This window comes from Musca domestica, unplaced genomic scaffold (genome assembly GCF_030504385.1).
Source record: "Musca domestica strain aabys unplaced genomic scaffold, Musca_domestica.polishedcontigs.V.1.1 11, whole genome shotgun sequence".
Taxonomy (NCBI): domain Eukaryota; kingdom Metazoa; phylum Arthropoda; class Insecta; order Diptera; family Muscidae; genus Musca; species Musca domestica.
The window spans coordinates 3,012,289-3,039,966 of NW_026712133.1; the positions used below are offsets into that span (position 1 = coordinate 3,012,289).

At 35.2% G+C, this 27,678-nt stretch overlaps 1 protein-coding gene and 1 long non-coding RNA gene across 9 annotated transcripts in view; one reads left to right on the plus strand and one right to left on the minus strand.

Annotated features, from left to right (window-relative positions):
- Positions 1–27,678, minus strand: part of LOC101889182 (CD2 antigen cytoplasmic tail-binding protein 2 homolog) — a 115,397-nt gene that overhangs the window by 21,905 nt on the left and 65,814 nt on the right. Inside the window, exons 1-5 of one of the 5 annotated variants that reach the window (XM_059129934.1) lie at positions 14,653–14,879; positions 14,490–14,518; positions 14,049–14,429; positions 13,729–13,866; positions 11,525–12,350 (exon numbers count right to left, since the gene is read on the minus strand). The exons of 1 other annotated variant lie outside the window; for it this stretch is intronic. In XM_059129934.1, coding sequence (XP_058985917.1) covers positions 11,988–12,350; positions 13,729–13,866; positions 14,049–14,429; positions 14,490–14,504 — 897 coding nt within the window. In that variant the 5' untranslated portion in view covers positions 14,505–14,518; positions 14,653–14,879 and the 3' untranslated portion in view covers positions 11,525–11,987. 3 more of the 5 variants (XM_059129948.1, XM_059129940.1, XM_059129954.1) reach the window with 3 other exon arrangements.
- On the plus strand, positions 6,753–18,574 carry LOC131806070 (uncharacterized). Of its 4 annotated transcripts, none has more exons than XR_009343951.1 (3): positions 8,876–9,023; positions 17,647–17,766; positions 17,827–18,574. It is a non-coding gene; the product is annotated as an uncharacterized LOC131806070 (long non-coding RNA). The 4 variants fall into 4 exon arrangements; XR_009343949.1 differs by lacking the exon at positions 8,876–9,023 and adding an exon at positions 14,913–15,051; XR_009343950.1 differs by having other exon boundaries at positions 6,753–9,023; positions 17,647–18,574.

Genomic DNA, 27,678 nt, shown 5'->3' on the forward strand with positions numbered 1-27,678 from the left:
CACCTCTTCGGATCTGTCACTTCTACGCCGTTGAATGAGACAGATGTCCGATCGTCCTTTTTCCCAGGGTTCGAGAGCGACTTAACCGTTGCCCACAATTTACTCGTTCCGGTACCGATGTTGCAATGCTTCAGATGTTCTAACCACTTTTTCCGCTTATGCTCACCTACTAACCTGTTTACCTCCAGAGTAAGTTCCCTGACTCTGGGGTTATTAGGGTTAGTACGGCGAAGCTCATCTCGCTCGTTTGCTAATCCCGCTGCCTCTGCTGGGAAATTTGGTCTTATTTCAGGTATTCGACCAGCAGGTATATAGCGAGCGGCTGCAGCTTTGATGATGTCCCGGAAACACCTATCCGCTACCTGAACATCAGATGGGTTGGGCAGTTCTCTGAAGCGGCGATTGGTATACTCTCTGAATTCTTGCCAATTAGCTTTCCCGTAGTTAAGGAAAGTGCGGCGTTCAGAGTCAATGAAGTCGGGTGGTCTGTTGATGGCGATAATAATGGGGAGGTGGTCTGAGCCTAGAGAAATGACTGATTGCCAAGTTACGTCATTCGTCAGACCTGGGGACACGATGGATATGTCCGGAGAGCTATGGCAGTCTCCCCTTATTCTGGTGGGCGCGTCCTCATTCACTGTGCAAAACGTGGAGCTATCAATTTGCTCAGCCAGCGCCATGCCTCTCTGGTCATTACCTAGGACGGAATGCCATAATTCATGATGTGCATTGAAATCCCCTAGCACCAGACGGTTATTGCCTACCAGTAGTGAACTGATATTAGGCATATAACGTGGGGCACAGCTATTTAACGGCGGAATGTACACGTTGAGCACCTCTACCTCGGCGGTTCCACACTTGACCGCTACCCCCATACATTCCATGTACGGGTCACTAGAGTCAAGCTCAGGCGAGATAGGTCTGTACTGGACAGAGTGGTGCAATAGGAACGCTAATCCTCCACCTCTGGAGCGATCCTTCCTCAGTACGTTGTATCCATCACAACTTTGAAGCCTGCAGGTGGTACTCAGCTTCGTTTCCTGGATCGCTGCGACCTTGATGTTCTTCCGACCCATAAAGCTTACAATTTCGTTGATCTTACCTCTGAGACCATCACAATTAAATTGGAGAAATGATGCATTATCCGGAACCTGAACAGCAATGTGTGGCGTCAACTGCTGCGTAGATTGCTGTTGAGGAGATTGTGGGGGAGTCTCATATTGCGACGACGATGAGGACGCCGAAGATGAAGACTCACTGGGGTCTACATTGACGCAGCAGGAAGCAATGTAGTCCCTATCGCTATACTCCTGTATCCGGTTTAGGCCGGATCAATTTCGGAAATGCACCCACTCCATGCATCCGTTGCATCTCACCGAAACCGATCTGTTGTGGATGCGATTACGACAAACGGAGCAGAACCATGGTCCGGGGTTGGTCTCGATCCCGGCTCGGACCAAGAGAATACGGAGCAAACATTCCGGGTAATGTTGCTCCCACATCAGAAAAATGGACGAACACGAACATGTATTTGCTGGGTTGACGGCCCCTGGTCGGAGAACTATGCCTCCGAGTCAATCCGGTACATAGAACCGGCCGCCGTGGGATTGTACTCATTTGTTGTTCCTATTATTTTCATTGTTTGTTATTATTCAATTTTTATTTATTATTATTGTGGTATTCAATGTATGTATTATGCCTTAAACACTACATTATTCATCGCACTAACTACAAGCTCTTTTTCACCACACCAGCTGATCAATAGCCGAATAATGGCAATTAACAGATCGATAATACATAACAATAGTACAGAAAAGAAATGCATATCTAAATTGCTAGTGTACGTGTTTAGTAAAACGATGGGAGTAAAACGCCGAATGCGTCGAGCAGTGGACCGTAGGGGGGAAATATAAAAAGAAATAAAACAACAGTTTTTCTTAATATATACAACTATTTATTCTTAGTTTGGTAAGAGGTAACGTTATTACCTGTGGCAAAAATATGCGTTTCTACGCACAACGATATGTGCTTTGCAAACGATATTGTGGATGTTGTCTGTCCGAATGACAGCGAAAAACTACTTGATGTCTAAAGGAGGCGGCAAAACAAGGGACAACTAATTACTCGTTAAAATGTCAAAGGCGCTAGCACAAGGTTGCAATAAACCGTAGCGCGTACATTTTAACGAATAATTAAGGACCAAACCAGGGGTCAATACAAAGCAATATTTAATGCAATTCTAAATTAAACATGCCGACCCCCTTGAAACATCAAAGCATGTTTCAACATAATTAAACAAAATCGGAATAAGTTCCGATGGTAGGTACTGGATGCATTGTTCAGTGTGAGCTTTTTATTCGAACAAAATGTGGGGAATGGAAACGCAAATGAATCTGCAGTAACAGATTCGGGATCCATCTCTGCTACAACGATAATATGAAGCCGCAGATGAATCTGCAGTAACAGATTCGGACTTCAATCAAGCATATTATTACACGAAATGTAATATCTTGAAGCCGCAGATGAACCTGCAGTTACAGATTCGGACTTCAATCGAGCTACGTGTTTCCCGAAACGATATTCGAGGGGGGTTCCAATTGAGACCCTGTGCCTATGTCGGTATATACATTGCCAGCTGTCACAAGACCGATTTTATGTGAAGGTCGCTTCACAACATTGCTTACAAATTTACGTTTTGTTGACTGATTACCTTCCGATAATTCATTTTTTCGAATGAACAAAGTTAGATTTAGGATTTTCGACTCCAACCGATGTGGAGGATGTATATTTTGAGGGACGAAAAACTGGGGCTGACAAACCTGTATGTTAGTCAGACAAAATGTGTATAATCTGCTACACAGATTCCACATAAGAAGACAATTGTAGGACTTGGCATGCAACTTTGTTTTACGCCGTTATTTACAGAAACGTTTTTGTAAAACTGTTCTCACCATAAATCTAAGTTGTGGCACTGACATATGTATCTGGCAATAAAGCTTAAGCTTTTAAAAAAACTTTATTTAATTCGAAGAAGGATCGTAACAAAAACAATTTTTTGTGAGTTTTGGGTAGCTAGATTTTTTATGTTGCTGATTACAATAAAGTATTTCCAATATTTGGCTATCTTAAAAATGCATTTTTTGATTTTCAAAAAAATTGCTTGTTTATCCAATAAACTAGTCAGATTTACTTAAAAGCTAATGTAGTTTTTACTAGCTCTTTTGCTCTTATTGCACTGATTATTTCTACACATTGCAAGATTTATTTTTCTATAAATGCCGACAACATTAAGCTGCATTTTTACGGTTGGGTTTGAAATAAACTCCTTATTCTTCCACTGTAATACTCGTATTACGTCAAAGTTTGGTATGTGATTGTTACGCTTACATTGTTCTTCAAGTGTATTTTTTGTATATTGTATTGGTTGCGCATTTTAATGTCTGAATTATGTCCCGAAATTGAAGGGGTTCTAAAATTACAGAGAAGCATTAGAGCCCAAAGATTAACAACAGTAAATATGAGTATTAGAAAACACAACAAGTATACAGGCGATCATGGTTCAATGAATTAAAGGTAACCTCATTTCAAATAAGTATTCCCAGCCTTGCATTTTCTGTAATTTACCTTTTCAGGCGATACTTATGTATTACGAGTAAGGCACTGGCGGCTTATATTTCAATAAAACATTTGTTTTAAATAAAAGACTCTGCCGGTATGAATTTATATTCTTTTTATTACAAAATTTTTTTAGTGAATAATTTTTGTCTTATTGGTGTCGTGAACCAGGAACCTCAACATGCCAGCCCTCTTTGAGTGGTGCCCCTTAATGTGTGTAATCAGTAGAAAATAGGTAAAACCGCAAATTCTCTCTTTGAATCTGTTCAACTTATTTTTTTGGAAAGAAATACACAAAAGCAACAAATGTGTAACCATACTAAATTTTTTGCCGATTCATCATATATTGAGTCACCTCTAGTGGCAAATGACCACCACTAGTTGAACATTTTTTAAAAATTCCCAAATTCGTTGTAAATGGTGGAGGATATTCAAGGTTTGGCCCGGCCGAACTTACTGCTTTTTACTCTTTTGTTGTTCCTATTATTTTCATTGTTTGTTATTAATCCATTTTTTATTTATTATTGTTGTTGTATTCAATGTATGTATTATGCCTTAAACGCTATATTATTCATCGCACTAACTGCAAGCTCTTTTTCACCACACCAGCTGATCAATAGCCGAATAATGGCAATTAACAGATCGATCATACATAACAATAGTACAGAAAAGAAATGCATATCTTAATTGCTAGTGTACGTGTTTAGCTCAGAGGGGCTACGCCGATGGGAGTAAAACGCCGAATGCGTCGAGCAGTGGACCGTAGGGGGGAAATATAAAAAGAAATAAAACAAGAGTTTTTTTTAATATATACAACTATTTATTCTTAGTTTGGTAAGAGGTAACGTTATTACATGTGGCAACAATATGCCTTTCTACGCACAACGATGTCCGAATGACAGCGAAAAACTACTTGATGTCTAAAGGAGGCGGCAAAACAAGGGACAACTAATTACTCGTTAAAATGTCAAAGGCGCTACCACAAGGTTGCAATAAACCGTAGCGCGTACATTTTAACGAATAATTAAGGACCAAACCAGGGGTCAATACAAAGCAATATTTAATGCAATTCTAAATTAAACATGCCGACGCCCCTGAAACATCAAAGCATGTTTCAACATAATTAAACAAAATCGAAATAAGTTCCGATGGTAGGTACTGGACGCATAGTTCAGTGTGAGCTTTTTATTCGAACAAAATGTAGGGAATGGAAACGCAAATGAATCTGCAGTAACAGATTCGGAATCCATCTCCGCTACAACGATAATATGAAGCCGCAGATGAATCTGCAGTAACAGATTCGGACTTCAATCAAGCATATTATTACACGAAATGTAATATTTTGAAGCCGCAGATGATCCTGCAGTTACAGATTCGGACTTCAATCTAGCTACGTGTTTCCCGAAACGATGTTCGAGGGGGGTTCCAATTGAGACCCTGTGCCTATGTCGGTATATACATTGCCAGCTGTCGCAAGACCGATTTTATGTGAAGGTCGCTTTACAACATTGCTTACAAATTTACGTTTTGTTGACTGATTACCTTCTGATAAATTCATTTTTATAAACTTAATAAGGTTCCTTTGGACATTTTGTACAGCGATTTCGAATGAACAAAGTTGGATTTAGGATTTTCGACTCCAACCGATGTGGAGGATGTATATTTTGAGGGACGAAAAACTGGGGCTGCAGCTGACAACAACGATTTTGACGAGCTTGCCTGAACTTTTGGAGTCAGAACCGGAAACGAACTATTCGGTTTTAATGATTCGCGATGTAGTAACGTATGATGATGTTGACCACATTTCCAACAACTATTATTAGTACAATTTACTAGTTTATGTCCCTTTACCAAACAATTTATACAATGTTCGTGGCGGTTGACGAATGCAAACCTTTTTGCGGGGGCTAATTCCTTAAATTTTGAGCAAAAATGAAGGCGATGGATTTTCTCATGACAAAGACGACACGATTTTCCAATAGAAGGGGAAGACGAACATTTAGATTTGGACTTTCTAGCGGTATCAGGCGAATTTGAATCCTGCAAAGGAATGGATTTCTATCTATAACCTTCTAAACACACGAGCGTGTTAATCCTTTCTGAAAGAAAGGTGTCTAAATCTTTCCACGAAGAAAGGGCCGATTTGTTTTTAATACCTTGTTCCCATAGCATTGTCATTTCTTCCGGCAAGCGTTGCAGGCAAAGAAAGACAAGTATCGGATCCCATTGATCTGTGGGAACGTTATAGATCGACATAGAAAAAATGCAACTATTAATTCCCCGTCGGATCTCCTTAAGACCCATTGCAGTTTCTTTCTCAAGAATCGGAAGATTATGCAACGACTTTAGTTGATGATGAACCAATAATCGAATATTATTAAATTCATCATTTAATGCTTTCCATGCGAAAGCAAAACCACGGTTAGTTAGAGGAAACTGCGAAACGATTTCCCGAGCTTCTCCAGCAGTTTTATTAGGCAAATAGAACATGCGTTCGACATCTCATTTGAGTGATGTCGAGTGATTTATGTAAATGGCGCTAAACAAATCCCGAAAGGAAGGCCAAGAAGAAAAATCTCCCTCAAAAATATCAATATCAATTGGGGGCAATGCCATATTGTGAACGATATCACAACCAGAAGAAATACTTGCGCAATATTTTCCTGCGATTCAGGAAGCAAAAGAGATTGAGCCGATTGCTCTTGATTTTTATCCGCGTTTTTAATCAAATTTTTTAATACACAACGAGTTTTTATAATTTTTCTATTAATTGTGGCCATAGTGCTGGAGTAAATGTTTAAAGAAACATCATATTTACTTTCTGCCAAATGCTGATATTCTTTTGTAACATTTTTCGAATTTTCTAAGCTTTGTAACGACTTATAGACCGATTGCCATAGTTTTTCTAACTTGCTCTTCCTTTCCTCTAGCATACTAATTTCTAAATCGTCTTTTATTGCACCGATTAGTGCACCAAATTTTATCAGGGCCTCTGAGTCTCTTATGAAAGTTTGTAGAGGAGAGGAGGCCATAATTATAGCAAGAAACGTCGAACCAAATTTGGAAAAATAGAGGAATAAATAAAATTACAATTTTATTTTTATTTATTTAACTTGTCAAAATGACCGCCTATAGGGTTTATTAATTTCCAAAAGTTGAAAACAACAAATAACTATATTAATTTAGCTTTAATAATAATAATTTTACACCCAATACCAACTAATATAACAAGCAGAGGTGACCGACCAACGTAGTGTAGCTATTCAACCTAAACGGACACGACAGAAAGAGGAATAAACAAAAATATTCTTCCTTCGTTTGTTATGTTCGTTCACTGATCTAACAAAGCTCAAACAACTAGTGCTGATCAGAGAACAACGACAAAGCAAGCAGTGATGTTAGTGGATGATCAAACAGTGTTGTTGTTGTTTGCGACAAACAAAACAGAAAATGAATTTGACTGTTGTTACAACGAGAAAAAGAGAATAAATGTAACAACAGCAATATGCAATATTAAAGCGGACAGACCAAACAAAAAGTATAATATTGCAATCTTTGCTTTAGGTAGTAAAGCACACCAAACTAAAAACTAACAACGACGACGTTTTTGTTGGTATCAACGAAACGAGATGTTTAATGTTTTGTTGTTTTACATGAACCAAAACAAAGAAAGTTAGCAAACGATTTTTGCAACAATTTTATTTTCGAGTTTTGTTTTGATTATAATGCTGCCGAATGCAATCATCCACATTAGAAGCCAACGATTGGCGGGAAACAAAACAAAAGAAAGATGTGACGTTGTAAAACAACCTTTGGACCTAAACAAAACCGAATGTTTTGTTGGTGTCGCGGTAATTTAATTACGCGAGCTCACTTGAAAAACTGCACTATACATACCTTGTAATGCAGGAGTAATGGACTGTATGTTGTGGTTTCCAAAAGCGTCCAAGAGGGCTGGAATATCCGGTTCGATTGGACCAATGTTTAGCTCAGAGGGGCTCCGCCAATGGGAATAAAACGCAGAATGCGTCGAGCAGTGGACCGTAGGGGGGAAATATAAAAAGAAATAAAACAAGAGTTTTTCTTAATATATACAACTATTTATTCTTAGTTTAGTAAGAGGTAACGTTATTACCTGTGGCAACAATATGCCTTTCTACGCACAACGATATGTACTTTGCAAACGATATTGCTGGTGTTGTCTGTCCGAATGACAGCGAAAAACTACTTGATGTCAAAAGGAGGCGGCAAAACAAGTGACAACTAATTACTCGTTAAAATGTCAAAGACGCTAGCACAAGGTTGCAATAAACCGTAGCGCGTACATTTTAACGAATAATTAAGGACCAAACCAGGGGTCAATACAAAGCAATATTTAATGCAATTCTAAATTAAACATTACGTGTCGATTTCAATTATTATAATCTCAAACATTTTCGTGTGCCAACGCACAAGACACTGAATTGTTCGCATGTAATATTTTACGTCGGCTGAGAAACATGTAATTATAGAATATTTATTTTTATACTCTCCACGCTATCTTTCGAATGAATTGATATAGAAGGCTAAAATGCACACATGTTTATTTTTCCAGTAGGCAGTTTAAGTTCGTAAATGGGCCATGTAGGTCCAAGTTTTCATATAGCCTCCATATAACGGTACCTCCCGATATTCGGTATTTTGATGATTTTAGCGACATTATTCACCGGAATTGTTTCAAATTTGGTAGTTGAAGTTCGAAATGGATACTACAGCCTAAGACAGAAAACTGTCTGGGCAGGTCCACGTCTCCGTATAGCCCCCATATAACGGTACCGCCCAATATTCGTTATTTTATTGATTTTAGCTAATTTATTCACCAGAATTTTTCAAATTACGTATTTAGAGTTCGTTATGGGAACTGCAGTCTAACAGAAAATTGTCTATGTTAGTCCAGGTCTTCGTATAGGCCCTATGACCATTGATATGTCAAAATTTTTAAAATAGTTTATCAAAAATAAGTATATTTGTAAATGTTTTCTTATACGACGCAAGTCGGTGGTTGTTATAATATGAATTTTTCAAAAATTTTTACAAATTTCAATAAGTTTTCATTCAACATTTTCAATTCCAAAATCGGTTTGACAGTTCATTGTCCCAGCAGCTGTGTCGATGCGACTACCTGTATTCTTCTACCATGGTTTGTACTATGATTTATACGTTACGTTACTCGTCGCACTAACTACAAACCATTTTTTCACCATACCAGCTGCTTAATAGTCGATCAATGGTGGTTAACAGGCCGATCATACATAACAATGGAACAAATAAAAGTTTATCAACAGAGTAGCTTTAGTAGCCGAAAGTATTTGTTTTACAAAGACGAAGAACAATAAATTTAAATATTAGACAATATAATAAGTATACAGGTAATACATACATATAAGTATCTTGTGGCTTATGTATTAATAACACACTTGTTTTAATTAAATACTTTTATCAAAACATTTTTTTTTGGCTATAGTTGTTACTTCTTTCATAGCTATATATCTTCTCTGATGATTGTTGAAGTATCGATTGATGCCTCATCGTTGTTATGATTTAGGAACCTCAACAGGCATATAATTTTTTTATTACAAGTATATTTCTTGTATTTTGTTTTAATAACGTATGGCAAGATGGCCCTTTTCGCTGGCAGGAGCGAGAGAAAGGCGTTGGGATCGAAAAAAAATTGGGGGAGACCAAGTTCTAGATGCAGTATCTAGTTGGGCGTATTGTTCGGAATGTATAACATTAAATAAAAAAACTTGAAAATTTCTCATACTTTATATTTTTCAAAACCCTAAATTTGTAATGCATAGTACATTATACATCTTGAAGAAAAAAACACAAGAAACTTTTAATTTTGCACACATGTTTATTTTTCCAGTAGGCAGGTTAAGTTCGTAAATGGGCCATGTAGGTCCACGCTTTCATATAGCCCCCATATAGCGGTACTTCCCGATATTCGTTATTTTGATGATTTTAGCGACATTATTCACCGGAATTGTTTCAAATTTGTATTTGAAGTTCGAAATGGATACTACAGCCTAAGACAGAAAATTGTCTGTGCAGGCACACGTCTTTGTATAGCCCACATAAAACGGTACCTCCCTATATTCATTACCTTGATAATTTTAGCGACATTATTAAACGGAAATGTTTCAAATTTGCCTACATTATTCACCATTTATTTCAAGCTTTGAATATGGTAATGGCTTATGACAAACATTGCCTATGTAGGTCCACGTCGTAAGACACCAAAAATTATGGCTATATTCGCTATTTTTTATATTTTAAAAGAATTGTAAACGTATTTATTTTTTTAAAAATTCCCAAATTCGTTGTAAATGGTGGAGGGTATTTAAGGTTTGGCCCAGCCGAACTTTATTACTGTTGTGATGTTCAATGTATGTATAATGCCTTATACGCTACGTTATTCATCGCACTAACTACAAGCTCTTTTTGACCACACCAGCTGATCAATAGCCGAATAACGGGAATTAACAGATCGATAATACATAACAATAGTACAGAAAGCAAATGCATATCTTATTTGCTAGAGCACGTGTCGATTTAAATTATTATTTATAATCTCAAACTTTTTCGCGTGCGTCAACGCACAAGACACCGAATTGTTCGCATGTAATATTTTATGTCGGCTGAGAAATATGTAATTATAGTATATTTATTTTTATACCCTCCACAATACTATGGAGAGTATACTAACTTTATCATTTCGTTTGCAACTCCTCGAAATGCTCACGTCAGACCCAACAAAGTATATATATTCTTGATCAGCGTAAAATTCTAAGTCGATTTTGCTATGTCCGATTGTCTGTCTGTCTCTCTGTTGTAATCACGCTATCTTTCGAATGAATTGAGATAGAAGACTCAAATTTTGCACACATGTTTATTTTTCTAGTAGGCAGGTTAAGTTCGTAAATAGGCCATGGTAATATAATGGTAAATCCCTTTTTTCGGTATTTTGATGATTTTAGCGACATTATTTACCGGAACTGTTTCAAATTTGGTATTTGAAGTTCGAAATGGATACTACAGCCTAAGACAGAAAATTGTCTGTGCAGGTCCACGTCTTCGTATAGCCCCCATATAACGGTACCGCCCAATATTCGGTATTTTGATGATTTTAAGGTAATTTTTCACCAGAATTTTTCCAATTACGTATTTAGAGTTCGTTATGGGAACTACAGTCTGTGACAGAAAATTGTCTATGCAGGTCCAGGTCTTCGCACAGCTCCGATATAACGGAACCTCCCTATATATGATATTTTGATGATTTTAGCTACATTATTCACCGTTTATTACAAGTTTTGAATTTGAATATGGTAATGGCTTATGACAAACAATGCCTATGTAGGTCCACGTCGTATAGACCCCAATATAACAGCTATATTTGGTATTTTTATAACTTTAACAGAATTTTTTTAGGGATTTTATTTTTTGAAAATTTCCAAATTCGTTCCAAATGGTGGAGGGTATTATGTTTTTTTTCTTTTATTCTCTTTCTTAACTTGTTAATTACTAAATTTTCCCAGCGGCTCAACCGCACTCAACAGTATGACCAGTTTTACATTGAGCCTTTCACGCGCGTTAAACGCATGAAATTCTCTTTTGATCATCCTTCGAAACGCAAGATGTGTTTACATTAATGGTTTTAACGCGCGTTTATAATTTGGAAGTTTTGACATTTACTTATTTATTTCTCTTTGCAATTCATTCATAACAAGTATTTTTATAAACAAGGGTGGATAACTTAGAAAAAGAATAATTGATTGAGGAAATATTAGATTTAACAGAATTTGCTGTGGACCATTTAGATATGGATGATCGGGAAAATTTGGAAATTATCCTTACATTATTGGATTTCTATGAAGAAGCCGAAAACATGCCTAACAAAAGAAGAAGAAGGGAATGGGTGAAACCATGGCGGAATGAGCGGGAAAATATGGGGTCGTTTCCTTTTCTTATGAAGGAACTTGGCAATGATGAATTGTCTTTCTATCAGTACATCCGGATGGACTGTGAAACTTTTAACTACATCCTACAGACTATAGAAGGCAGCATAAGAAAACAGGATACATTGTTAAGAAAATCTATATCTCCTGCAGAAAAATTAGCAGCAACACTTCGATATCTTGCTACAGGAGAATTTTACAGGAGTACCAATTTCCAAACAAGATTATCAGAATCTTTTCTTTCCGCTACAGTCCCTGAAGTTTGTGAAGCTATTTGGAGTTGTTTCAAAGACAAATATTTAAAGGTTTTTGTTTTGGTTAAGTTTTGTGTTACAATTTTTTTTATTCATTTAAATTTTGAAATTGTATATAATATTAAAACTTAAAATAATTGTTGCTTTCATCATCAAACAGTCGATCTATAGACAGTTGTAATATGTCTGGGGTTCTGGGCATTGGGCTGGAAGTAGTACTTGTGGAGTCTAATTCTTCTACATGTGAAGAGCATGCTGAATAGTCTTCTGAATTGGCGTCATCACTCTTCTCATCCTCCATTATTCCTTCTCTTAGCGCATCTTGGATTTTCCATATTGTCCTTTGCTGAATTTTTTCGTTTTTGATGTAGTTCAGCTGCGCCACTACTTCCTTGCCGAGCCAGTCACATTTTGGTTCATTATCCAATTTCCTAAATATTTTTTCTCGAATCCCATCAAGTTTTACTGGTTTTGTTTGTCTTTGCTAAAAAAAAAAATATTACAGTTTCCAGATACAGTCAGTGAATGGAAGAATATTGCAGACAAGTTTACAATGAAATGGCAATTTCCTCATTGCATTGGCGCATTGGATGGAAAACACATTTCTTTTCAAGCGCTCAAAAAAGATGGATCTTTTTTCTACAACTATAAGGGTACACACAGCATTGTGTTGTTGGCGTTAGTTGATGCAGATTGCCGCTTTATATATATAAACGTGGGATGTAATGGTCGCACACATGATGCAAGAGTGTTAATGCATAGTGATTTAAAACAAATTATTGACAATGGCGATAATTACTTTCCAACGGATGAAGTCATTGGAAATGGAAGAAAACTTCCATATGTAATAGTCGGAGATGATGCGTTTCCGCTCCACAAGCATATAATGAAGCCATACCCATACCACACAAAAATCAAAGAAAGAAAAATATTTAATATTAGACTTTCACGGGCTAGACATGTAGTGGAACATGCATTTGGCATATTAAGTAACAGATTTCTTATATTTCAAAGAAAAATGAATCTAAGTGTTGAAAAAGTTCACTTAATTACAAAAACTTGTTGCGTGTTGCATAATTTACTTAGCAAAAGAGATGTAAATTACATAAATCAATCATCATATACCGCCATTGACGATTCATCTTCTACAAATATAAGTGATGGAAAAGAGTGCCCCGTACGGCGATCTGCCCAATTAGTAAGACAAGGCTTCGAAGAATATTTTAATCAAGAAGGGCAGCTCCATTGGCAAGATTTAAAATTGTAACTGATTATATTATATTATATAATTATATTATTTTATGATTTTAATACAAATAATAAAATATAAAACATACAAATAAAACAGAACAAGTTAAAAAGTATCAGTTGGTTTGCCGACAGATTGATACCCTCAGCTTATGTCCGTATATTAAAATATATTTTGACATGTTTTATTATTATTCAAAATTTTACAATATTTACAAAATTTACAATTAGGACAATATTGTCCACTTCCTTTATGACCTAAGTCTGATATAAACATTGGGTGTGACAGGATTGCATCATGTGTGTAAACTTTTTATGAACTTTTATGATCGTGATGGTTGTTCAAAATTTTGATAAGTTGTGGAGGAGGTTCCAAAAGGAAAAGTTCTTTCTATCCGTTCTTCACACCTGATCTTGGAAGAAATATGGGGATGTGAAGACGATAGGACTCACATTTCAATTTTTTTTGAAAAATTTAAAGAAATATTTCCTTTCACATCTGTGCCTTGTCTTTGCATTTTGTCATTTTTGTTATATTTTTTGAACAAAAATAACTAACACAGAACATTTTTGGGCGATATGTCATTTTTCATTTACGCTAATAATATACATACTCTTTTCCTTGGAACATGATTTTCTGATGGACTGAGTAAAGTCACACTAGATAAAGATGGACTGGATAAAGATGGACTTGCTTTTGGAGAAGGTATCGCCAGGTATAACTCCTCTGTAGTTGTGGCCAGGTTCTCTGTCTAAACAAATTAAAAAACGTTCACCTTTTTGTTTGTTGATTAATATAATCCATAGTTATGCTTGTGGCCATCCACAAAAAAGTAAAATAATACGTTTTTTATATTTACATTACATTATTATCTGTTTTGTGAATGGCCACAAGCTTAACTAAAGGTTTGTATTTTTAAATACAATTACTTACTTGCGGAATATTTGACTCCCCATCCCGAACAGAGCAAAAAGACTTTAAAAATTGCAGCTGCGAATAACACCAAAGTTTTGGTTCATAAATATCATCGGCACCAGCACCACTCTTTTTGCTACAGGAAACTTTTTGGAGCTCCTTGACATATTGTGAGCGCAATGTGTGTATTTTCTTTTTTATACATTCCTCTGATATATTATTATCCACCTCCTTTAATTCCTTGCAGATTTCAAATAAGGCATTTGATCTTTTTACCCTATCTGCATAATGAGGGTGTGAAGTATTGTACAAAAATTCATATTGTTGATATTTCGTTATCAACAACTCCACTAACTCCTGGGTCCACATTAATTTATTAATTTTTTTTAAACCACACACCTAAGGAATTAAAATTATAATCACAATTATACAATTTTTTCTGAATAAATCAAAACTCACCTGTTCGCCCGCCATTGTCTGTAATTTGCCTGTTGAAAAACGAAAACATATGAAGCAACACATAAATAACACGAAACACAAGAAAGAGAAATGTCAAAAGTTCCCCCTCAAACTTTCGATCGAGCCTGCTGGTCTACCCCGCAAGCACCTTACATCCTCTTACCCTCTTAGAAACGCAAAGCGTGGGCACGCGCGTTAAAATGCTTAATGTAAAGTGCCTCTATGTTCAAGGTATTTCGTTTTTGTGCTTATTTAGTTTTGTTTTTGTGTTCCTTTTTATTTCATTGTTTATTATTATCCAAATGTTTGTTTATTATTATTGTGGTTCTGAATGTATGTACTATGATTTATAAGTTACGTTACTCGTCGCACTAACTACAAACCCTTTTTTCACCACACCAGCTGATTAATAGTCGAACAATGGTGGTTAACAGACAGATCATACATAACAATGGAACAAATAAAAGCTTATCAACATAGTAGCTTTATTAGCCGAATGTATTTGTTTTACAAAGACGAAGAACAATAAATTTGAATACTAGACAACATGATAAGTATACAGGTAATACATACTTATAAGTAACTTTTGGCTTATGTTTTAATAAAACACTTGTTTTAAATATAATGCTCTGACGGTCTGAATTTATCCTTTAGTTTTTGGTGGCTAAAGTTGTTAGCTTCTTTCATAGCTATATATCTTTTCTGATGGTTGTTGAGGTATCGAATGTTGCCTTATCGGTGTCATGAACTAGGAACCTCAACAGGCATATATATTTTTTTGTATTACGTCAGTTTTTTGTTTCAATAACTTATGGGGAGGTGGCACTTTCGGCCAGCAGAAGCGGGAAAGTTAAGCGTTTGGATCGTCGAAAAAAATTGGGGGATACGAACTTCTAGTTGCAGTATCTAGGTGGGCGTATTGTTCGGAATGTAAAACATTAAATAAAAAAAAATCGAACTTTATATTTTTCTCATACTTTATATTTTTCAAAACCCCAGATTTGAGCTGCATAGAACATTATATATCTTGAAAAAAAAAACACAAAAAACTTTTAATTTTTTTACTGTACATTTTTTTGGATGATTTATATATTTTGACCAAGTGGAAATCACTTCTATTTTGAAGGAGGTGAGATTTTGCTGTAAATGAGTTGTGAAAGATAGATTATAAGTTTTGTTTGTGATAATTTTATGCATCTTAAATGTGCTGGTTTTAATGGTAAACAGTGTGATTAAATTACTGACAATACTAAGGGTCTACGTTGGTCTTGTTTTGATTGTAGAGATCTTCAAGTTGATTATCATAGCCTTTAAAAGAAACTAAGGCTGAAATCGATAATTTAAAAAAAGTTTTAATTGAACTTTTAAAAAATTTGAAAAAATTGAAAAATTGGTTAACAGGCTTGAATTATCTGATGGTTCTCCAAAGAGGAAAAAAGCTTCAGCTGTTGTTAACAATATCGAAACAAACAATTTAAGTCTTGATAATTTAATCAGCTTAAATTCTCCGATTTCGCCAAATCCTCCTCCTAATAGTAATAAACTAGTTTCTCATGATAATCGTAAATACTCGGATTTTACTTCCAACGCTACAACCTCAATATCGAATTGTACGACTTCCAAAAGAGCATTTTCTAACCCACCTGCAATTGTGGTGCAAGCTCCTCCAAACCCTTCGGCTGCTGTAAATGTTGATGATCCGTCAACTTCTAACCAGCATGTTGTTGTCGCACGTCGCAAAACAGTTTTTGTATCCAGACTTCATCCTGAAACTTCTATTGTTAATATCCGTAATTATATGAAATCTAAGTTACGTGACGTAAGCGATAATGATTTAAACATCTTTAAATTTAACTCGTCACAGGAGCGCGACATTTCGTCGTTTAAAATAACAGTTCCTAATAGACTTTCTAACACTGTTGTTAGTAGTTCGTTTTGGCCCGATGATATATTGGTAAAAGAATTTGTTTTTAGAGAACGCTCCAATGTAGATAAGTCTGTAAACATCGTAACTGGGATGGGATTAAACACTAAGCTTAGATATGTTTTCCTTAAAAGTTTCTTTTCTGAATATAAAATAATTGCTTTCGCTGAAACGTGGTTAAAACCTGATGTCATGGACATTGAGTTATTCTCTGTTCAGTTCATAACTCGATTCCTTCAGAAATGATTGATGTCTCAGCGGATCATAATATTGAATATATCTGCGCAAAATTAAATATCATTGGTAATACTATTTTCTTAAAATTTTTCTTAACCATGCAGATTTTTTTGCAAAGGTGTCTTCGTTGTTTACAGGTAATTCTACATTAATTTGTTTAGGAGATTTTAACCTTCCTTGGGTATTTCGGACCTCAGGTGAAAAAAATTCTAGATTACATACCTCTGACATACCCAACAGGTTTTGTTAACTTTTGGTATAAGATATTTGAGCTTTGTCTGTACCAAGAAAACCATGTGTTAAATGTTAAAGACAGGTTGTTAGACTTAATTTTTTTGTCTTCATTGAATATTTCGATTTCTAGATGCTCTCCCTATGTACTCCCTGAAGACAGTTATCACCCTACGCTTTCGATAAACCTCGATTAAGAAACTCCTCCCTGAATTCTAATTCTGTTAATGCTTCTATTGATAGGCGTAACTTTGGGAAAACAAACCTTATTAAACTGCGCTCTATTTTATCTAACACTATATGGCATCTTAATGATGACATTGACTTATGTGTCTCAAAATTTTATGAGCAACTTAATTTTGCATTATCTAGTTCTGTACCTATAGTAAAACAAAATTTAGATCAGGGTCCTGCTTGGTTTATGCCTTCACTGAGACGTTTACGAATTTGAAAAGCAGATTATTCAAAAAATTTAAAAAGTCGAATACTGCACTGAACTATTCAAAGTATTCTTCCGCAAGGAGTAGATATAACTCTGAAAACTGCAAATGTTATTCGCAATATTTAATAAAAATGAAACAAAATCTGCTACATAAATCCAAAAACTTTTTTAAATTTGTAAATTCCAAAAGGAAGGCACATAAATTTCCCAGTAGTATGAAACTTGGCAATAGTGAATCTTTTGACAACTTAGTGATTTCTAATTTATTTGCTGAGTTTTTATCAATCATCTTATACCCAGAATACTTTTAATGTTTCTTGCAGCTATATTATTGAAAAATTAAATCATTCTCCTCGTATTGATGATATGACAGATGACGAAGTTTTCTATGGGTTAAGAACACTACGCTCCTCATTCTCTCCAGGCCCTGACGGCGTTCCAACGTAAACGTGAAATTTCTGTACCTCTCACTAAAATTTGTAATTTCTCCCTATCTAAAGCAGGCCATCTACAGACGAATCTGTTCGACGAACAAAAATTTCATTTGCCACAAACGAGTGCGAACATGCTCACGAACATCATTTGTAAACAATTTTCATCGAGTAAACATGTCATCAGACAGCGACCGCGACACAGTCATTGCCTTGATGACAATACATGTTTGTTTGGAGGAAAAAAAATAAGGGGAGTTAAAAAAAGAAAGCACAGCATATGGATGAAAGAATGGTATGCAAAGCGCCAAAAGTTCACACATACAAAACTCTTAAAGGATCTGAAAGAAAGTTCTCGGGTGGATTTAAAGAATTTTCTTAGAATCGACGCTGAAACATATGCAGCTCTATTAAATTTGGTAGCTCCAGAAATTCATCGACAGGATACTACAATGAGAGAAGCAATGAGTGCAAATGAAAGGCTTTCAGCGACTTTGCGCTTTTTGGCAAGTTTCCAAAGCTACGAAGATTTAAAATTTTTAACTGGAATTTCTCCCCAGAGTCTTGGACGCGTAGTTTTCGAGACATGTGGCGTAATAATTAAAATGCTTAAGCCGTATATAAAAGTAAGAATAAAAATGTTTTATTTTAAGCCGTATATAAATATTAAGAGTAAGAATATAAAAGTAAGAATAAAAATGTTTTATTTTAATAATTTCATTTAAGTCTAATATTAATTTTAATCTTTATACATATTCATCGCTGTTGAATAAATCATTATACGAAGATGCTGCCACGTTGTTATTTTGCGTGACCAATACTGGGCGTGTTGAATTATCATCTACAGAGTACTGCAATAGAAATTGTTGTGACATTTTAAGTACGTCTTCACTCTAAAAAAATATTTTTCAACTGATGTTCGGCGAACACTGCCACCCACTGTGTCAAATGTTCATGCGAACACAGAAAAGATTGAAACGTTTTAATTTTTGGCGAACAAAACGACGAACACAAGATTCACTAACACCAACGATATAAACAACACATGTTCGTCGAACAAATTCGCCTGTGGATGGCCTGCTTAAAGGATATTTCCCATGCTATTGGCGCTTGAGCTTTGTTATCCCCCTGCATAAATCAGGAAATAGGAGTGTCATCAATAATTATAGGTGTATCGCTAAATGAAAGGTAGATCTACGATTTCTAATCTATTAGAATTTGTTTGTCAAGTTCAAAATGGTTTTGTCAATAAGCAACAGACTGACGTTATTTACACTGATTTTAACAAAGCTTTTGATACGTTAGTTCATAAGCTGTTGCTTCAAAAACTAGACTTAATGGGTTTCCCAACATCACTTTTAAACTGGATATCCTTCTTCTTACATAATCGTACACAAAGAGTTATTTTTAATGATGTCTCTTCGAAGAATATCATTGTTTCATCTGGTGTACCCCAGGGAAGACACTTGGGCCCATTACTGTTTGTTCTTTACCTAAATGACCTTTCAAACGTAGTTCGTTTTTCCAAAATCTTAATGTACGCTGATGATGTGAAGCTTTTTCTTCACACAAATTCACTTAGCGATCAAATTTCTTTACAATATGATTTATACTCACTCGTAAACTGGTGTAGTGCAAATGGTATGACCTTTAATCTAATAAAATGAAAAAAGTTGTCTTTCTTTCGATCCCAAACCTTATTATCTAATTACTGTATTGGCTCCCACAAATTAGATAATGTTGATTATTTCGTTGATTTGGGCGTAATATTAGATCCTACGCTTCGGTTTCATTTGCATATTGCTTCTTGCGTTAATAAAGCGAAATCTTTGGTAGGATTCATCAAGCGCTGTTCTAAAAAGTTTGATGATCCTTACGTAACTAAAAAGATTATTTGTTAGCTTGGTGCGTCCAGTATAAGAATATGGCTGTATATTAAGAGCACTATTTATCATTAAACTAGTACGCGGTCTCATTGATTCCCCATTTCTTATAGGTGAAATATACCATAATGTTCCTTCCCGCAGAACTCGTAAAATTATCGTTTGCGAGAACTAACTATGAGCTTAACAACCCTATGAGGTCACTTTGTGTTATTTATAACAGTTTATTTAAAACTATTTGCTTAAGTAATCCATTAAATACAATAAAGAACTATGTTCTACATATGTAATTTTATGTTTGTTTAATGAGTATTCGTTAATTGTTTCATGTTTTTGTTCTTAATTCTCAAAACTCATCTTACGGCATCTTATCTACATCTCCCCAAGCGGAACTACTAGAACTCGCCTTTGAGTAATAGTTGTAAACAGTAGATTGAAATTCTGTTATGAATTGCTATGCTGCTTGATCATCTGGCACTTGGTCTACATTTCCCTTTGCGGTACAGTAGACGCAGCCAATGAGCAGCGATTTTTAAAATCTGTACCTTGTTAACTTATATTTACTAATCTGTGTATGTCTTTTATTTTAATTATTTTATTCACTGGCTGATGTAGTTTTTGTAGCCGGTGTGAAACCATTGCTAACCTGCCTTAGTCCGGACTTTGGTGTGTACGCGCTCTCTACGTATAGGGAGGTGGCCCCCTCGGTCAGCAGGGGCATTGTGAGAGCCGTGGGAACGAACGAAAAAAAAAACAAAAAACTAGTCTTTCTACAATATGGTATGAATATCTACTATTAATTTCAATTTCATGGCATTCGTAGTGCCATTTTAGATTTATGATATTGTTTCACATCTTTGTTACTTTAGATTTTGACAAGTTAAATTTTAACGGTCATTTAACACAATCGATTTGCAAAAAAAAAAAAATTCATTTCTATCAAACCAGTAGGTGAGTCAGACAAAATGTGTATGAAGCAGAACTGTAATATATGTGTCTGCTACACAGATTCCACCTGGTAGCTCTTTTGGTAAATCATTTATATATAAGAAGACAATTGTAGGACTTGGTATAAAACTTTGTTTTATGTTGTTATTTACAGAAACGGTTTTGTAAAACAGTTCTCATCATAAATCTAAGTTGTGGCACTAGCGTATGTACCCGGCAATATTCTGACTTAAGCTTTTAAAAAAACTTTATTTAATTCGAAGAAGGATCGCAGCAAAAACAATTTTTTTTTTTTTGAGTTTTGGGTAGTTAGATTTTTTATGTTGCTGATTACAATAAAGTATTCCCAATATTTGGTAATCTTAAAAATGCATTTCAGAAAACATAATTATTAATAGCGTAGCATTTTGTTAAGTTCACAAGTATGTTTTACATGATTTTCGAAAAAAATTGCTTATTTATCTAATAAACTAGTCAGATTTACTAAATAGCTAATCTAGTTTTTACTTGCTCTATTGCACTGATTATTTTTATATATTGCAAGATTTATTTTTCTCCAAATGCCGACAACATTAAGCTGCATTATCACGATGGGGTTTGAAATAATCTTCTCATTTGATGGTATGTACCTATTCTTCCACTGTAATACTCGTATTACGTCAAAGTTTGGTATGTGATTGTTACGCATACAAGTGTATTTCATCTTCAAGTGTATTTTTTGTATATTGTATTGTTTGTGCAATTTTATCTCTGAATTATGTTCGAAATTGAAGGGGTTCTAAAATTACAGAGAAGCATTAGAGCCCAAAGTATTTGTTGCACAAAGATTAACAACAGTAAATATGAGTATTAGAAAACACAACAAGTATACAGGCGATCATGGTTCAATGAATTAAAGGTAACCTCATTCCAAATAAGTATTCCCAGCTTTGCATTTTCTGTAATTTACCTTTTCAAAATTCACTTCATAGAAAACAGTTCCCATCTCCGATTTTGTATATATACTACGGAATTATGAATATAAATTTTAACAACATGTTGTCAAAGGTAACAATTTAAAAAAATTGTAAACATATGATTGCATGACTTAACCTCCTTAGTTCTACGATGCAGGCGATACTTATGTATTACAAGTAAGGCACTGGCGGCTTATATTTCAATAAAACATTTGTTTTAAATAAAAGACTCTGCCGGTATGAATTTATATTCTTTTTATTACAACATTTTTTTAGTGAATAATTGTTGTCTTATTGGTGTAGTGACCCAGGAACCTCAACATGCCAGCCCCCTTTGAGTGGTGCCCCTTAATGTGTGTAATCAGTAGAAAATATGTAAAACCGCAAATTCTCTCTTTGAATCTGTTCAACTTATTTTTTTGGAAAGAAATACACAAAAGCAACAAATGTGTAACTATACTAAATTTTTTGCCAATTCATCATATATTGAGTCACCTCTAGTGACAAATGACCGCCTATAGTTGAACATTTTTTAAAAATTCCCAAATTCGTTGTAAATGGTGGAGGGTATTCAAGGTTTGGCCCGGCCGAACTTACTGCTTTTTACTCTTTTGTTGTTCCTATTATTTTCATTGTTTGTTATTATTCAATTTTTATTTATTATTATTGTGGTATTCAATGTATGTATTATGCCTTAAACGCTACATTATTCATCGCACTAACTACAAGCTCTTTTTCACCACACCAGCTGATCAATAGCCGAATAATGGCAATTAACAGATCGATAATACATAACAATAGTACAGAAAAGAAATGCATATCTTAATTGCTAGTGTACGTGTTTAGCTCAGAGGGGCTCCGCCGATGGGAGTAAAACGCCGAATGCGTCGAGCAGTGGACCGTAGGGGGGAAATATAAAAAGAAATAAAACAACAGTTTTTCTTAATATATACAACTATTTATTCTTAGTTTGGTAAGAGGTAACGTTATTACCTGTGGCAACAATATGCGTTTCTACGCACAACGATATGTGCTTTGCAAACGATATTGTGGGTGTTGTCTGTCCGAATGACAGCGAAAAACTACTTGATGTCTAAAGGAGGCGGCAAAACAAGTGACAACTAATTACTCGAAAATCGAAATAAGTTCCGATGGTAGGTACTGGATGCATAGTTCAGTGTGAGCTTTTTATTCGAACAAAATGTAGGGAATGGAAACGCAAATGAATCTGCAGTAACATATTCGGAATCCATCTCCGCTACAACGATAATATGAAGCCGCAGATGAATCTGCAGTAACAGATTCGGACTTCAATCAAGCATATTATTACACGAAATGTAATATTTTGAAGCCGCAGATGAACCTGCAGTTACAGGTTCGGACTTCAATCGAGCTACGTGTTTCCCGAAACGATGTTCGAGGGGGGTTCCAATTGAGACCCTGTGCCTATGTCGGTATATACATTGCCAGCTGTCGCAAGACCGATTTTATGTGAAGGTCGCTTTACAACATTGCTTACAAATTTACGTTTTGTTGACTGATTACCTTCCGATAAATTCATTTTTATAAACTTAATAAGGTTCCTTTTGGACATTTTTTACAGCAATTTCGAATGAACAAAGTTAGACTTAGGATTTTCGACTCCAACCGATGTGGAGGATGTATATTTTGAGGGACGAAAAACTGGGGCTGACAAACCTGTATGTGAGTCAGACAAAATGTGTATAATCTGCTACACAGATTCCACATAAGAAGACAATTGTAGGACTTGGTATGCAACTTTGTTTTACGTCATTATTTACAGAAACGTTTTTGTAAAACTGTTCTCACCATAAATCTAAGTTGTGGCACTAGCATATGTATTTGGCAATATTCTGACTTAAGCTTTTAAAAAAACTCTATTTAATTCGAAGAAGGATCGTAACAATTTTTTTTTGAGTTTTGGGTAGTTAGATTTTTTATGTTGCTGATTACAATAAAGTATTTCCAATATTTGGCTATCTTAAAAATGCATTTTGTTAAGTTCACAAAGTATGTTTTACATGATTTTCGAAAAAAATTGCTTGTTTATCCAATAAACTAGTCAGATTTACTTAAAAGCTAATGTAGTTTTTACTACCTCTATTGCTCTTATTGCACTGATTATTTCTACACATTGCAAGATTTATTTTTCTCCAAATGCCGACAACATTAAGCTGCATTTTTACGGTTGGGTTTGAAATAAACTCCTTATTTGGTGGTATGTACCTATTCTTCCACTGTAATACTCGTATTACGTCAAAGTTTGGTATGTGATTGTTTCGCATACAAGTGTATTTCATCTTCAAGTGTATTTTTTGTATATTGTATTGTTTGTGCAATTTAATCTCTGAATTTTGTTCGAAATTGAAGGGGTTCTAAAAATTACAGAGTAGCATTAGAGCCCAAAGTATTTGTTGCACAAAGATTAACAACAATAAATATGAGTATTAGAAAACACAAGTATACAGGCGATCATGGTTCAATGAATTAAAGGTAACATCATTTCAAATAAGTTTTCCCAGCTCTGCATTTTCTGTAATTTACAGAAAACAGTTCTCATCTCCGATTTTGTACATATACTATGGAATTATGAATATAAATTTTAACAACATGTTGTCAAAGGTAACAATTTTAAAAAATTGTAAACATATGATTGCATGACTTAACCTCCTTAGTTCTACGATGCAGACGATACTTATTTATTACGAGTAAGGCACTGGCGGCTTATATTTCAATAAAACATTTGTTTTAAATAAAACACTCTGCCGGTATGAATTTATATTCTATTTATTAAAACATTTTTTTAATGAATAATTTTTGTCTTATTGGTGTCATGAACCAGAACCTCAACATGTCAGCCCCCTTTGAGTAGTGCAAACCCTTAAAGTGTGTACTCAGTTGAAAATAGGAAAAACCGCGAATTCTCTCTTTGAATTTGATCAACTTATTTCCTGGAAAGAAATACACAAAAGCAACAAGTGTGTAACCATACTCCATTTTTTGCCAATTCATCATATATTGAGTCACCTCTAGTGACAAATTACCGCCTCTAGTAGAACATTTCGACTATTCTTGATGTTGTTTAATGGAATTTTTTCGGGGGAACACTTTTGAAAATTAATCACCTTTATAACGACCACTAGTGGCTACGTAACATTATTATTGTCATTTTTTAATTCATATTCGACTTCAGTATGTGTTAAATCTATCATTGAAGGAACAAAAAAATTTCAAGACAATCATTTTGGTTATAGAGCCAATTTGTCTTCAGTAACCTCTAGTGAAAATTCGTATGTTGTAACAAATCATTTACTGAAATTTTTTATGAATCACCCTCTTTTACTGAACAATTTTAGTTGTCACCTCCAGTGACTTTTGATATAAAATGCTCAAAATTCTTCAGTGGATGATTTGCAATTACCTAACCACTAGTTAATGTGCCTGAGGCATAAGTAAATTTAGTATTGAAGATTCAAACCAAGGCTCATATTTACAATATCTTGGTACATACCCTCAATATTCAAAAGTATATTTTGTATTTTCAATTAATATTTTATATATCATAAATACTTCATGGGAATCTAGACTTGGCGGGGTAATCGAGCCATAGAGCAATATTACCCAGATTACCCAGAGCCAATATCATTACTAAACTGGACCTAAAATATGTATTTTGGCAGATAGGTGTTTCTGTGGAATTCAAGACCCTCGCCGCTTTAACAGTGCCCGGAAGATCACGGTTTCAATTTACGGTGATGCTTTTCGGGCTATGTATAGCGCCTCAAACTATGTGCAGGTTAGTGGGCATGATTACCATGAACATGGTTGTTTGAAGCTCAAAACTTCTTCAAAAGCATCAAAGACTTGCTAACCAAACCGCTCGTTTTATCAAATACTGATTTTAGGAAAAAAGAATTGAGAAGGGACTATGGTATAGGCGCCGTACAGGTCCAAATCGACGAGGAAGGTAATGAACGACCCATAGCATTTATGTCCAAAAAATTAAGTACCTCGAATTGCAAGAATTTAAGGCAGATAAAACAATCTGATCTGACTGATAGGCTAGCCCACTCAGTATTCAAATTACAACCTCACCAATTTACCATTATTTAGCGAGAATTTAATGAGCATATTGTTCCCGACATCTTGTTCGGAATTCCAGACGTTAATGTATCAGCAATAAATCGAACAAGAAGTCGATTAGAGTTCAGCCAGCTTTGACGACAAAGACATTCAGGATTTGAAAACCAAAATACAGAAAAATTATTCAATATAACCTGATACAATTGGCTTGTAAATTTTTGTACATTCGTACCGATCATTACTCCCAAGATCGCGATCAAAAAAGCCGAACTTGGATGATTTGAATTCCAGAGAAATTGAGGCACGATTTAATTGTTAGGTTTCATTACTCACCGTTGGCAGCACGCAAAGTAGCAGACCTAATTCACCGGTAGTTTTACTGGCCTGGAATGGATACCGACTTTCGTGATTATTTTCGCAATTGCGAAACCTGGAAAGCAACTAAGCCTCCAAACATAGTTCTTAAACCAGAAAAGAGAAAAACGAAAATTCTGACCTTTTTATAGATTGTACCGGTACATTCTAAAACAGTTTGATCTGACTGATAGGCTAGCCCACTCAGTATTCAAATTACAACCCCACTAATTTACCATTATTTAGCGAAAATTTAATGAGCATATTGTTCCCGACATCTTGTTCGGAATTCCAGACGTTAATGTATCAGCAATAAATCGAACAAGAAGTCGATTAGAGTTCAGCCAGCTTTGACGACAAAGACATTCAGGATTTGAAAACCAAAATACAGAAAAATTATTCAATATCACCTGATACAATTGGCTTGTAAATTTTTGTACATTCGTACCGATCATTACTCCCAAGATCGCGATCAAAAAAGCCGAACTTGGATGATTTGAATTCCAGAGAAATTGAGGCACGATTTAATTGTTAGGTTTCATTACTCACCGTTGGCAGCACGCAAAGTAGCAGACCTAATTCACCGGTAGTTTTACTGGCCTGGAATGGATACCGACTTTCGTGATTATTTTCGCAATTGCGAAACCTGGAAAGCAACTAAGCCTCCAAACATAGTTCTTAAACCAGAAAAGAGAAAAACGAAAATTCTGACCTTTTTATAGATTGTACCGGTACATTCTAAAACAGTTTGATCTGACTGATAGGCTAGCCCACTCAGTATTCAAATTACAACCCCACTAATTTACCATTATTTAGCGAAAATTTAATGAGCATATTGTTCCCGGCGCCTTGTCCGGAATTCCAGACATTAATGTATCATCAATAAACCGAACAAGAAGTCGTTTAGAGTTCAGCCAGCTTTGACGACAAAGACATTCAGGATTTGAAAACCAAAATACAGAAAAATTATTCAATATAACCTGATACAATTGGCTTGTAAATTTGTGTACATTCGTACCGATCATTATTCCCAAGATCCCGATCAAAAAAGCCGAACTTGGATGATTTGAATTCCAGAGAAATCGAGGCACGATTTAATTGTTAGGTTTTATAACTCACCGTTGCCAGCACGAAAACGTGATAACTTACATAGACAAATGAAGATATAGACAACGATTTGTTCGAAGATAAACAGTGAGAGCATTTCGTTGTCTATATTTTTATTTGTCATCATAACCTTCGAAACAATTTTAATGACTTATTCAGTGTTCATATGTATTCTCATGTTAGGAAGGTCTTAGTAAATTAAGTAGTAATGTAAATAAACTTAGTCATCTAAATTAAATGCTGGTTTGGTTAGCAAGTCTTTGATGCTTTTGAAGAAGTTTTGAGCTTCAAACAACCATGTTCATGGTAACCATGCCCACTAACCTGCACATAGTTTGAGGCGCTATACATAGCCCGAAAAGCATCACCATAAATTGAAACCGTGGCCTTCCGGGCACTGTTAAAGCGGTGAGGGTCTTGGATTCCACAGAAAAACCTATCTGCCAAAATACATATTTTAGGTCCAGTTTAGTAATGATATTGGCTCTGAGTAATCTGGGTAATATTCGCTCAATGCTGGGTAATGGATAGGCATTTTTTGTAACTGAATTAAGCTTGCTTGCGTCTAAGTA